Here is a 13,264-nt window from a genome sequence, read left to right as displayed (position 1 = left end):
CAGCTGGTGAAAGACCTGGACTGGAGGCAGGCCACTTCAGTACCTGCACTCTTCTACTATGAAGCCATGCTGTTATAATGGTTGGAATATAAAGTCTAGTGTTGTTGTGTTAAAACATATAAAGCCCTGAAAAATGGATGAGCATATGTTGTTCTAAAAGCTATATATATATAAATATATTTCAAAACTCATGGTGCCTTTCCACATGTACAAACTACCAACTCCATAGGCACTTAAGCACCCCCATACCATCAGAGATGCATGCTTTTGAACTGAGTACTGATTTAGCCAAGAACATGTATGTTTTCCAAAAAGAATTTCAAATTTTGATTTGTCTGATGGCAGGACAGTTTTTTATTTTGCCTCAGTCCATTTTAAATTAGCTTTGACGGCACATAGAAGGTTTGCTCGTGCTTAAAGTAAAATAGGCTTTATGACACAAGAATGACACTTTTTACTGGCAAAGCATCCTAAGGAAATGTAAAGATACACAGACGATGGCTTTAGATTAGTCTTTAATGTAGATAGTTTTTAAAAAGTAAAAGATAAAATGTAAAATAAATAAATAAATTGAAAATGAAAACAAACACTGGGCACACTGCTTTTAAACAAATGACTTGCACTGATGTAATGAAGTACTAAACAATGTGCTACTCCTGGTACTCAGTAAGTATGGCTTAGACAATATTTGATAATGTAATTGCTTGTATTGTAATTATTTGTATTGTAATTGTTTATAATTGTTGGCAAGTTGAATTCTGACCTCATCTGTCAGCCTGTCCATCACCACTGGAAACAAGAAGTTACTGGAAACAACAACAGTTCCTCTGCTTTGTCTAGATCCACAAAGACAGTTCAACTGCTATTGACTTTCTCTATACGGCTCCACCAACATCCTCAAATAAAACATCTCATCTTTAGTGCTTTTCTCAGCACTAAGCCACACAACCAAACTTCAACTCTTTCAGTTCTTTTCAACTCAATTCAGTTTTATTTATATAGCACTAAATTACAACAACAGCTTCCTCAGGGCACCCACAATGAAAACAGAGAAAACCCCAACAATGAAATGATGGCCTATAAGCAAGCACTTTGGGGACAGTGAGAAGGAAAAACTCAATTTAACAGGAAAAAAAAACTCCATTGGAACCAGGCTCAGGCTGCAACCGGTTTGGGGTACTTCCTCAAATTTTCTTGAGAGATTTTCCAGAGGTTTTACTGTATTGATCTTTTGCTATTCAGTCCAGTTACTTTTCCTATGTTTCCTCCTAACCTCTCAATAATAAGCCAACATATCGGCTTCAGTAATTGTTAACTAAACTTGATTTGATTTGGGCTCGTGAACATTGTGAACTGTGCGACACTGATGCTACTGCGCATGAGCACAACTTTTTTCCCTTTCTGGTCAAACAACACGTGCAAGGTACGGCATTGAGTCTGCGGTGTACAAGTACACTAAAACGTTACGTGTATTGGATTATTTGACAGAATAATGCTCTTCAGATGTGCTGCTGGCGGTTTTTATTCGTTTAACGTGATTTTTAAAAAATAGTTTGCTAATGCATTATTATGTGACCTTGACTCGTAGCTTTAGTAACCTTTAGCTAGCTAAGAATGCTAAAGTGCAGATATAAGTTAAGTATAATGTCTTGATACAGTCATTTGTTATATAACACTGAAAGGTACTGAAATGAACCGCTCATTTTCGACAAATGTGGTTCGACCAAACCTGCCTTTGAGGAAACCTTCGTCGATCCCAGCGGGTGTTTGCGGTACATTACCTCCTCCAAGACACCTCACCATGCCCAGCGCTCCAGCCGTGCGCCTCCCATCAGGCGCCATTGGGGACGGTAAAAAAAACAAAACAAAAACCCTCCAAAATGTGCAGTTATGCTGTTATTCACCGATAAAACTAAAAATGAAGGAATCTGATAATTCTGTAAAAATAATTTGCTCGTTTTTTTTTCTTCCTTTCATTTTGCAGGTCCCATAAATTCATCAGTGAACAGGGATAAATCTGGAGTATGTATTGTTGATGGTTTTGTAGTTTGCTAGATATGTGTGGGGTTGATTAGAAATAAGTATATCAAAGAGAGTGCTCAGATTGAGCACTTTGGGGACAAAGTTAGAGAGCCATGGTTGAGATGGCATGGGCAGAGGAGGGATAGTGGATATATTGGACTCAGGATAATTTTGGAGGTGTAAGGCAGGAGAAAGAGGAAGACCTCAGAGGAAGTTAGGATGCACTGAAGGAGAACATGCAGAGGGTTGGTGTGACGAAGGAGGAAGCTATTGAGGGTTAGAGTGAGACAGATGATCTGCTCTAAAAGGAGTTTCCAAAAGAAGTAGAAGACTGTTGAATAGAAATAAAAGTCAGTACTATTTTTGTTTCCCCTTACAGTTGTTGGGATCTGGTCAGCCATCTCTGACTGTGCATTTCTGCAACTACTGTGGTCACCAAGGTAATATGACAGTTTAAATGTGGCATTGTGTTTATTTGGCAGCATGTTTTTGTTTGTTTTTTTAAGCCAGAGGCTCTTAATTTGTTTTTGTTTTTTGGTTATCTTTAGTGATTTGCACTCTCATTTCAGCGCTGTTGTTCTTGTGTAAGCATTTTAGTAAAGTCTAAAATAACTGTTCATTCACAGGCAATTTTCGATGCAAGCGTTGTAAGAAGGTGCCTTACTGCTCAGTGGCTTGTCAGACAGAAGACTGGAAGACCCACAGACATGTGTGCAAAGCCGTTGATCCAGAGCCTGTAAAGTAAGCTTGGGCAACACAATGTGCTTCTGGCTGACAGTTGTTAATATTAATGAATGCTTAAATATCCATTTTTTGTTTTACCAGCATAAGATGAAATTAGATGGAATGCCCAATAAATAATGTGAAGTTGTTTGTTTATCTTAATCTAAAGAGGGAAACCAGTGGAAGCAGCGGCTGTGCCAGCTAAAGAAGACAGAGCCAGCCTGGGGGAGCTGAAGGTAATTGCAATACTTCACTGATATGCTAATGCGAGTAAAAGTTGAAAGCTTCACATTTGCACAATTTGAAATCAAAACTAAGTTAAAGAAAGTAATCTGTGTTATTATTTTTTTTAAATTTGTATATTGAAGCACGGTGAATCGTCTAGCCTCCAGAGGGTTTATTTTAAGGACTTGCATGTAACTAAAGTCATCAAGGGAACAGACATCCAGGTAAAATGTATCCAGTTTGCCTCAAGCTTCAAAAGTAAAAGCAGATTTTTTGTGTGTTATTAAATACCAGAATGAGTGATTTGGGTTGTTGCTGTTTTTAGGCGCGTGTTGTAGAGTTCTACAGCCCCAGCAGGTTTTTCCTTGTCCCTCAAAGCCCTGAGTTGCTGGAATCTTTGCAGAGCATCAGTACAGAGCTTCAGAAAACATACTGCAGCTCCTCAGTGACAACACATGTACCCTGTGTTGGAGAGATTTGCGCGGTTCAGTTTTCCTGTGATATGGTGAGCCGAGGCCTTCTTAAGCAAGTCCTCAGGTTGCTATTTGTAATATTTACATTGGCTGTGTTTTGACTTGGGCCCACTTTTTGTGTGTGTGTGTCTAGAACTGGTACCGAGGCCTTGTACAGACTTTGGCTCCTGACCATAAGATGGCTAACGTCCTTTACATTGACTTTGGCAATGAAGAAAATGTCCCTGTGGATAGGATCAGAGCCCTGACGGCTGACATCAAGCCTTTTTGCCCATGTGTGGGTGCATATTTGCACAGTTAATACATTCCCTGTGACATGCTGGCATTTTAAATTTGGTCCTTGGCTCTTTTATTTGCAGGCAATGGAGTGTCGTATCACAGGGGTTGTGCCGGTGGCGGGGAGCTGGTCAGGCGAGTGCTGCATTGCTGTGAGACAGCTGCTGGCTGGCAAGATTGTCACAGTTAGGCTGGTGGAAACTGTAGAAGACGGTCGCATTCATGCTGTGGATATTCTGCTTTCCATGGGTGACTTATATAAAACAGAGATGCACATTTAAAGGATCTACTGAAGTTAAAATGTTTAAGCCCAGCTCTCGCCCGGTCTCTTTCTTTTAGGAAAACAGTTGAACACGTTCCTCCTTGAACACGGCTATGCAGATAAAGAGCCAGTTAACATCGTGCCAACTGTGCAAGATATCAGTAAGATTCATATACAACATCCTCAGTCAGTGCAATTTGTAACATTTAAAATGTGTTTTTGTAACCATTTTTTTTCTTTTTCTTCCCCAGATGCCATGATGAGCGCATCTTTGGAAAACTTCCGGTGCCTCTCTGATGGAAAAGATGACAATACCTGGGCACAACTACCAGAGCCAATAACACAAGCAGTGGGTGATCAGCTCTCTGTTGTGGTCACCCACTTCCAGTCACCCACTGAACTTATCGTGCAAAAGGTGGAGAACGCTGGTGAGAAGCTGTTGCTGAACTATTAATGCAGCTTAAATCACTCAACCTTTTTATATACCTTTAACCTGTGCTGAGACTTTGGTTTGCAGGACTGATTCAGGATTTGCAGTTAAAGCTGAGGGAACACTGCTCTCAGGTTGCAACCCCACAGAACTTTAGACCAGCTCCCACCACAGTGTGCTGTGCCCAGTTCTCAGGTATAACATTTTAGTACCTATTAATGTTTTACAATGGGAGTATGACGCTATAGCTGGCTATGAAAACTGTTGTAAGCTGTACAGCAGTATTGTAGTGAACACTAGAATCGTCAGAGGGGTCTTTTTAAACCCTGTTAAAGTAAAACCTAATCATTAGGGCTACAACTGTTGATTATTCTAGTAATTGAGTATTTTGTTGTTGTTTTTGTGTTTGTTTGTTTTTTTTTTTTTCATCGATTGATCTTCATCTTTGGTGATGTTGTTGTGGGATGGGGTCAAATTGATCCCCTCAGTGGTTCGAGGTTTCAATTTCTGTCAGTCCTAGTGTTTGACTTGTTTTTACACAACATAATTTGGAGCTACTGAATGCTGTGGAGTTAAATATTTGTATTTGAAAAATTAAATACTTTTATCTAGAGCTGGGCGATAGAACGATAACGATATGTATCGCGATAGACCTCGCCGCTCTTGTCCTCTTAAAAAAAAAAGAAAAAGGAAAAAAAAGAACAGCCAATCCAAATTACGTAGTGCAGAGCCAAACCAATCACAGCCGCAGCGTCACGTCACGTGACTTGTTACGTACAGCACAAGTGCCAAGCCGCACATGTGTATTTGTTTGGGAAGCAGCCAGCCACCGTACCGCCCGGGTAATGGAGGAAATGAGTGTGCCGACTAGAAAAATCAACCGAGCGTGACCGAAGAGAAAACAGATGATGGTTCCAATGCCGGAGAGATTGTCGAACGGAAGAGCCATAGAAGTTCCGTAGTGTGAAGGTATTTCGGCTATTTCAAGTCTGACAAAAAACAGAGTAGCGTGCACTGTAAATTGTGCCGAAAGCAAGTCTGGAAATACAATAAACTGGTGCATGCGCTACGTCCACACGTACCCGGGTATTTTTGAAAACGCAGATTTTTCTATGCGTTTGCACCTTTCGTCCACACGTAAACGGCGTTTTTGGTCACTGAAAACAAAGATTTTTAAAAACTCCGTTTTTGCATTTACGTGTTGACTAGAAAAACATGGGGCGATCGTGGCTCAAGAGTTGGGAGTTCGCCTTGTAATCGGAAGGTTGCCGGTTCGAGCCCCGGCTTGGACAGTCTCGGTCGTTGTGTCCTTGGGCAAGACACTTCACCCGTTGCCTACTGGTGGTGGTCAGAGGGCCCGGTGGCGCCAGTGTCCGGCAACCTCGCCTCTGTCAGTGCGCCCCAGGGTGGCTGTGGCTACATTGTAGCTTGCCATCACCAGTGTGTGAATGTGTGTGTCAATGGGTGGATGACAGGGGTCCTTAGGGACTAGAAAAGAGGGCAGCACGGTGGCACGGTGGTTAGCACTGTTGCCGCACAGCAAGAAGGTCCTGAGTTCAATTCCAACATCAGGCCGGGGTCTTTCTGTGTGGAGTTTGCATGTTCTCCCCGTGTTTGCGTGGGTTCCCTCCGGGTACTCCGGCTTCCTCCCACCGTCCAAAGACATGCAGCTTGAGGGGATAGGTTAATTGATTAATTGACGGACTGGCGACCTGTCCAGGGTGTACCCTGCCTCTCGCCCTATGACAGCTGGGATAGGCTCCAGCGCCCCCCGCGACCCTGAAAAGGATAAGCGGAAGCGAATGGATGGATGGATGGATAGAAAAACGGAGAAAACGCAGCGTCAAAGGTGTGCACATTTTTTGACGTCACACTGTGCGCCACGTTATTGTTTCAGTGAAATGAATTTCTACAATACTGTTACTGTTAATTCTACTCTCTGCAGTGTTTAAATGCTTACATATACACACAGTTACTGTCCCTCCACACATACGACTTGGTTCTGCTTCTATGCCCCAGCTTTGTTTACTTTTTCCCACCGAGGCTTCTAGACTTCTGATTTCTGCACATTTCTGCACGGTTAGGAATCTAGCGCCACCTGCTGCTTTGGCATGTTCATAGCAGCGTTTTCCTTCATTTCTGCCTTTATGTGTGGATGGGATTATTTTTTAAAACGAAAACGGAAAATCTCAGTTTTCAAAAATACCCGTGTACGTGTGGACGTAGCCTCAGTCTCTGACTGGAAGCGCTAATTCGTCATTCGGCTTTTGTCAGACTAAAGTAACTGTTAAAACTGTTTGAAAAGCTAAGCTATACAACAAGGAGAGATTGAGAATTTCCTTTTAGTTCTCAGTTTATTTGATACTGACGAAAGTTAGTCAGTTTTGTCTGTTATTCTGTAAAACAAACTAAGATTTATTTTTAGAATTAATATTTTGTTTCTAAGTGGAATTGACAATTTAGTCTGTTTCGTTTGTTCTATTTTGAAACTTAAACGCTTTAGCGGCTGCCTTTTGTGTAGTTTGCAATATTTGCCTTTATTTATCTGAAAAAGTCTCATGTTCCTTAAGTACATCTACCCTGTTGAATTTATTATGGGAAATAAATATTTAAATAAAAACAAGCTGCTGATTATTTCACATTTTACTTGTGAGCAAAGGCACATTTAAATCTTACAAATATAGTTATTTGGCTTATATCGTGATAGATATCGTTATCGCCTGAAATGAAAAAAACATATCGTGATATGAAAAAATCTCATATCGCCCAGCTCTACTTTTATCATTATTTGATTTCAAAGTGTCCTGTGCCTGAAATGTATTTAACAAGCTAATTCAGAGATGGTGTGTTTTTTAAAATGGTGTAATAAATGTACTTTCTGGCTCTTCGTGTTTTCTCTCCAGAGGACAAGCAATGGTACAGGGCTAAGATTCTGGCTTATTCATCAGAGGAACGTGTCTGTGTGGGGTATCTTGATTTTGGCAACTCTGAGGAGGTCGGGTTAGGCCACCTTAGACCCATCGCTTCCTCACTCTTACGCCTTCCCATGCAGGCTATTCCATGTGGTCTAGCAGGTATTTTTTCCACTATGCAGTAGATTTTGAGTGCTTAGCAATTCTTAAGCGTGTTAAGCTGTGAATGTGAGAGAGCTCAGTTTTATGCCAAATGTCATTTAATTTTTTTCACCTATTTTTACTTAAAGTTACTTGTATACTTTGACTTAAAAACACTACATTTCTTTGGTGTTGTCTTTTTTTAAATGAGAAAATAATAAAGAAACGCATGATTAGTGTGTCCCTCTGTTGTTTTTGGGGGCGGTGTTTCCATTCCAGGGGTTCAACCTGTTGGGGAGAGCTGGCCGGAGGACTGCCTTCTGGCTCTGCAGCGAAGAGTGTCAAACCGAATACTGCACATTGAAATCCAGGGTGCACATGGGGGCAAGGCATTGGTGACCATGATTGATGAGTCCAGCGATCCACAGGCCAATATAGCTGAATTGCTGATATCCGCAGGTTACGCTGCACCTTGTGCTGTTACTACTGATAATGAGACGGTGGTTACTGCAGAGGCCCAAGGTATGATGCATCTGAAAGTAATGGTTTTATTGGGTTTTTAGTTTGTTTGGGGTTTTTTTTTTTTTAATGGGGAGATTAATTTGGATTCATTTGATGCATCTTGGGGGAAATGATGATGATGTAGAACTGAAAACCTGAAGCAAATATTCCTTTTTGGCAGAGGCCTGTGACATTGACATGGATTTTCTTCTTGTGGTCATAAATTTACCTGCCATAGTCACCACTTGCTTGTGGATAAGTTAGACATGAATAACCAAAGTACTTTATAACTTGATTAAGTGTATATGTGATTTGGCTTCGTTTCTCCCAGCATGTGAGCCTCTGGTTTGGTCTTGTACTGAGCTTCCTTGCAACAGCCAGGCGGTGGCACTGTTAGTCACTGTCGTGGCTGAGAACCCAGCAGCGTTTTACTGCCGCATTGACAGTCCTACAGGTATTGTTTCTTTAGCCTAAATAGCCGCCATTTTTACCCATAGCAGCATTGTCTCGGCAAATATACAGAGACTTTTCGTTAGTAACTAGTTATTTTTAGATTTTTAAAGGCAGCAAATCTATCAGATTTTCAGTCATGTAATTATTCTGCAATATTTTCCATATATTGTAAAAATGTACAGTTGCATTAGCACCACCAGTGTAAGGATAAATGTTAGCAAAGGCTTGTTTTATTTAGTGAAAAAACATTCAGATATTTTATATCAAGGAAATAAAAACAGAAGTGAAAAGAAAATTAAGGATACTTTTAATGAGACCACAGTAATAAATAAGCAGAAGAGAGTGGATGGTAGTCTGGGTCTTTTGTCTTTGTAAGCAGAACAAACAATATGATGAGGTGGGCAACCCCACCATGGTGTTTACAAGCAAGCAAAAATGCAAAACAATACTGCAAATAAAATGCCAGTAATTAAGCTATAAATATCCAGTATGAAGAGAGTAACAGCATGAGTCAGAGGATTCATTTATTGATGCATGCATGTGTTATCTGTGTGTTTGTCAGACCACCAGCGCCTGAAAGAGCTGGGGGCTCAGTTAAAGCAGCATTGTGAGGCTGATGCGTCACCTTTCGAGCCCAAGGTGGGAGAGCCCTGTTGTGCCCTGTTACCTGGTGAGACCATCTGCTGTACCACTGACTTTATAAATGTCATCAGCTCAGCAGCCGATTGCTAAAACATGACACAAACCACACTTTATTGTCAGTTAAATGTTCTGGGGTTTTTATTATAGCTGCTTTTTCCCCACACTGTGATCTAAATCCACTCATGATGAATCTTGTCTTTCTTTGTGTTTGGGGCATTTATGGGACATGATGTGCTGTTTGTTCCCCAGGGGATGGAGCGTGGTGTCGGGCTATGGTGACGGGGCTGTCTGATGACAAGGTAGCTGTGAACTTTGTGGACTATGGCTACAGCTTGACAGTTGAAAAGGGCCACCTTCGATCCATTACAGCCCAGCTACTGACTCTACCCTTCCAGGCAGTTCGCTGCTGGCTCACAGGTTGTGTGTGTGTGTGTGTGTGTGTGTGTGTGTGTGTGTGTGTGTGTGTGTGTGTGTGTGTGTGTGTGTGTGTGTGTGTGTGTGTGTGTGTGTGTGTGTGTGTGTGTGTGTGTGAGGTTGAGAGCTCTGTTTCACAATATGAAGCATATTTGAAATGTGAGAAATTGTCATATATTTTGGCACATTCATGGAGAGACTGCATTATAGCTTTGGAACTGTGTGAAAGCCAGATGGAAGTTTGTTCACGTTTGAATTAAAAAAATACAAAAATTTAAAGGGTAGATTATACTGAGTGGTGTGTGTTTGATTTTTAGGCGTGGAGCCTCTTGGATCAGAGTGGAGCAGTGAAGCTGTGCTGTGGTTCCAGACTCAGGTGTATGGTAAGCAGCTCTCTGCACGTGTCCTCTCTGTCACTGAACAGGGCTACGGTGTGGAGCTGGAAAGCAGAGGAGTAAATGTGGCAGCTGCCTTAATTTCTGCGCAACTAGCTAAAGTTCCTGGAGAGATTGCCAGAGAAACACATGGAACAACAGGCTCTGCAACCAAACAAAGCGTGAAGACAAATGAGCAAGATCCCTTAGAAACTCAAGTCTCCAGTCAGACAGAAGTTAATTTCAAAGAGATACCAGCTGAAGGATGGACTGCAGTGTCCACAGAAGGTCAGCCAAAGAGAGGAAGTCCTCAAGATGCTGGTGGTGATTTAGGAGGCTTATTTATAATGTTGCATTCTGGTTTCAGTGCCATCTTTTCCAGTGGAGTGGAAGACTGTGGAGCTGCCGCTCAGTGATGCCTTTCAGCCTTATTTTGCGGGCATCATTAATCCTTCCATCTTTTATCTGCTGGGTCCTGCTCAAGGTTGAAACAGTTGTCTTCTACTGTCTTATAAAATGCATGTACATAACATAGACCTTGCTGTGTCTTATCTAATTGCTCTCTATGCTTGTGTTTGTTTGTTTATTTATTGATTTATTTCTGTAGTGGATCAACAAAAGCTTCAGGAGGTGATGGTGGAGCTGGCTGTCTACTGCAACAGCCAGGCCACCTTGTCCACAGCTGTAAAGGGCAAACCAACTCCTGGGGCTGCTTGTTGTGCTCAGTTCTCAGGTGGGGTTCTTTCAAATGTGCCAGGGTTTTTTGTTTTTGTTTAATTTCGGTTAGGTTTTTTTCCTCACCTAGTTTGGATTTTTAGGTCACTGTAACCCTGCTATACACACAGAGAGCAGCACTAGTTCACCGTTCGCAGGCAATGCAGTAACTGTTTCTAGCCACAAGGGGGCAAATGGGTTCTCACAAAAGTTGTTGGATGGAACTTGAAGGTTAGTCCTGAATGAGATGTTCACAGATAATCTAATTTTAAATATTTCGCCTTGCTTGATTGAGGGAGACTAATTTTCACATCTCATAATGCTTTGAGGAAATGTTGTTTACTAATTTTCATTTAATAAATAATATAAACATGGTAACAAGAAAAAATCAAGTGAGGACAAAATTGCTGTTACACTAATCCTGTTAGTGTACATCCAGTTTTCATTGCTGGCGGTCTGCTCTGGAAACCCCACCTGAAATTCTTGCTCTTACAGAGCTAAGCTGGTAATTTCATGTCTTCTAGTAGGTATAATTACACTGTGTGTGTGTGTGTGTGTGGCTTTAAACACAGTATACACGGAGTAGGCTTTAGCTGGGGTTACATTCCACAGTCCAGCTTACAGCAGGTCTGTTTTCTTTGAGCTTTTAGTGCTTGTAAGGTCAGAGGAGTTCTATATGTTAGTCCAATGAGGATAAATGTAATATTTCATTCAATGCTGAGTAGTTTGACAATTTTTCTTTCTAAATTGTGTTGGAATTCCTGTGACTACAAAACAAAATATAGACTTAGACTTCTTTTTTTCCAGCTGACAATAACTGGTACCGTGCAGTAATCCTAGAAGTTGGTGAGAAAGAGGTGAGTGTCCTCTATGCAGACTATGGCAACAGTGAGAAGGTGCCATACTCCCGGATCTTGCCCATCCCCAGCAACCCGCTGGAGCTTCCCTTTCAGATCACTCGCTGCACTCTTGCTGGTAAGGCAGCACAAGTATTCTTTGTCATTTTCTGGGCTTTGCTAGTTTACCGACTCGTGTCGCACTGCCTCATGTTTATTGATAGGTAAGGAGAACTTTCCAGCAGAGTGGCCTCAGGAAGTGCAGCTGATATTTCAAAACGCGGTCTTGGATGGGGTACTCGCCACAGTCCAGCACTTTGATGGCTCTGCTAACGTGCTCTCACTCACTCTGCCCGCTGAGAAGGGCGGGGGAAACGTCACTGACATGATCTCAGAAGCATTACATGCCCAGAGGAGAAGTAACCCTTGCACAACCTCGACCCAGAAGACTGACAAAACTGGCAGCAGTACATCTGTCAACACTGCAGCCGCACCAGACGGCTCTAAGCCCAAATCGGTACCCGAAAACCAAAAAGAGCCAGTGAGCACCACAGTGCTGGCAAATACTGTGGATGCAATATCCCAGCATCCGGAAGAGAAGATGAATATTTCTGCAGCATCGGCCTGTGGTTCGTAATAAGATTGTGATTGTAGGATTAAGTTACTGGTTTCTTTTTAGTGTAAAGAGAACTGACAAAACGTATCCAAAATAATGTGAGATTTTTTAAGTGCCGTATTTTACTTTGCTCAAGTATATTTAGGTTGGTAAAAAGATGTGTATCAAATATTTAATTGATAACAGGACTGGGTCATTGTTTTTTGTTCTTCAGGAGAACCAGTGAAGGAGATTACTGAGCAAATAAAGCCAATCCAAAATACTTCCAACAGTGATGGTGTGTATGTTTTAGATTAGAAACTGAATCGTTTTCACCTGAACTGACAAGTGTTTGGATTTCTTTGGACATGACGTTTTGCTGTGCTCTGATTCTCTTTCCGCTCTCATTCAAATCCTAGCCCTTCAGACCTCAGGCTGCTGCTGTCTGAGCCTGCAGGCCAAGGTCAGAGTTGATCTCACAGTTTTGATTAACATTAAAAGATCTTAAATGGCACTATTTTATAAATGCTTTTGTTAATACTACAAAATGTTTTTATATTTTTCTTTAAAATTAAATGCAAACGAGCGACTGCTTTATTTGCTTTTCTCTTCCACAGATCGATGAGCTGGAAGAGCTGATGAAGCTGCAGCTTTCGCTGATCCAAATGTTTGTTGGACAGAAGAAATATGATAAACAACATTGTTGAATCCTGTTTTTGAAATCAAGGTTGTTGTTCTTTCCCAGATTGTTTCTCCCAAACTGAATCTGGTCTCCAGAAGCTGCCAACCAGCTTGTGTTTGCTTTCTCCGTATTTCTTTGTACCTTTTAATTTTGTTCCCTTATCTGTGAGATTCTACTCTATGTGCCTCTTTTACTTATGTTTTGAATTTTTAGTTAAGCTGAAGTTATTTTTTTTTGTTTGCTTTTCCTCTGGAAAAAAATGCCAAAATTCAGCAACAAGAGATGTTCAGCTCTCTTTATCTTTGTGTGTCTTCTGTAAGTGTTGTGGCCCATGCTGTGCTGCCATCTGTTCCTTTATTGAGTCGTAATAACCTGTTCAGGTGAGATGTTCACACTGACTCACTTCTGTTTTGACATGTTTGAGTTTTATGTAAAACTTTGTGGAAAAAAGACAATACAGCGATGTTTGTGTTCTTTTAAGCTGATGGATTACTAAAGCTTTCTATACAGTAAACCAAAGGGAAAAAGTTTGCCTCTGTAGTTTCATGTGTCTTAAGTGGTACCAGGATGTAAAACTATCTAAGCCACT

General features: G+C 41.3%; 1 protein-coding gene across 1 annotated transcript; it reads left to right on the top strand.

Annotated features, from left to right (window-relative positions):
- The first annotated feature begins 1,269 nt into the window (after positions 1 to 1,269).
- Positions 1,270 to 13,206, top strand: tdrd1 (tudor domain containing 1). Its single transcript, XM_004567532.4, has 26 exons — positions 1,270 to 1,423; positions 1,683 to 1,850; positions 1,985 to 2,022; positions 2,402 to 2,462; positions 2,649 to 2,763; positions 2,915 to 2,981; positions 3,114 to 3,194; positions 3,296 to 3,475; positions 3,577 to 3,720; positions 3,803 to 3,968; positions 4,059 to 4,142; positions 4,233 to 4,409; positions 4,499 to 4,606; positions 7,315 to 7,485; positions 7,744 to 7,986; positions 8,297 to 8,419; positions 8,981 to 9,088; positions 9,310 to 9,477; positions 9,792 to 10,136; positions 10,216 to 10,332; positions 10,456 to 10,581; positions 11,370 to 11,537; positions 11,623 to 12,027; positions 12,229 to 12,291; positions 12,413 to 12,456; positions 12,611 to 13,206. The coding sequence occupies exons 2-26, from the start codon at positions 1,691 to 1,693 to the stop codon at positions 12,698 to 12,700; spliced, it is 3,552 nt and encodes a 1,183-aa protein (XP_004567589.3). The 5' UTR covers positions 1,270 to 1,423; positions 1,683 to 1,690; the 3' UTR covers positions 12,701 to 13,206.
- The last annotated feature ends 58 nt before the right edge of the window (positions 13,207 to 13,264 follow it).

The sequence above is a fragment of the Maylandia zebra genome, linkage group LG8 (assembly GCF_041146795.1).
Source record: "Maylandia zebra isolate NMK-2024a linkage group LG8, Mzebra_GT3a, whole genome shotgun sequence".
NCBI lineage: Eukaryota > Metazoa > Chordata > Actinopteri > Cichliformes > Cichlidae > Maylandia > Maylandia zebra.
This window is presented reverse-complemented; position numbering and strand designations above follow the sequence as displayed.

Bases quoted from the DNA above. Each gene is read 5' to 3' on its own strand.
- tdrd1 (XM_004567532.4), top strand. From the start codon at position 1,691: ATGAACCGCTCATTTTCGACAAATGTGGTTCGACCAAACCTGCCTTTG. The intron at 7,987-8,296 runs GTATGATGCATC...CGTTTCTCCCAG, and splicing joins GGTTACTGCAGAGGCCCAAG to CATGTGAGCCTCTGGTTTGG. The intron at 12,292-12,412 runs GTGTGTATGTTT...TTCAAATCCTAG, and splicing joins AAATACTTCCAACAGTGATG to CCCTTCAGACCTCAGGCTGC.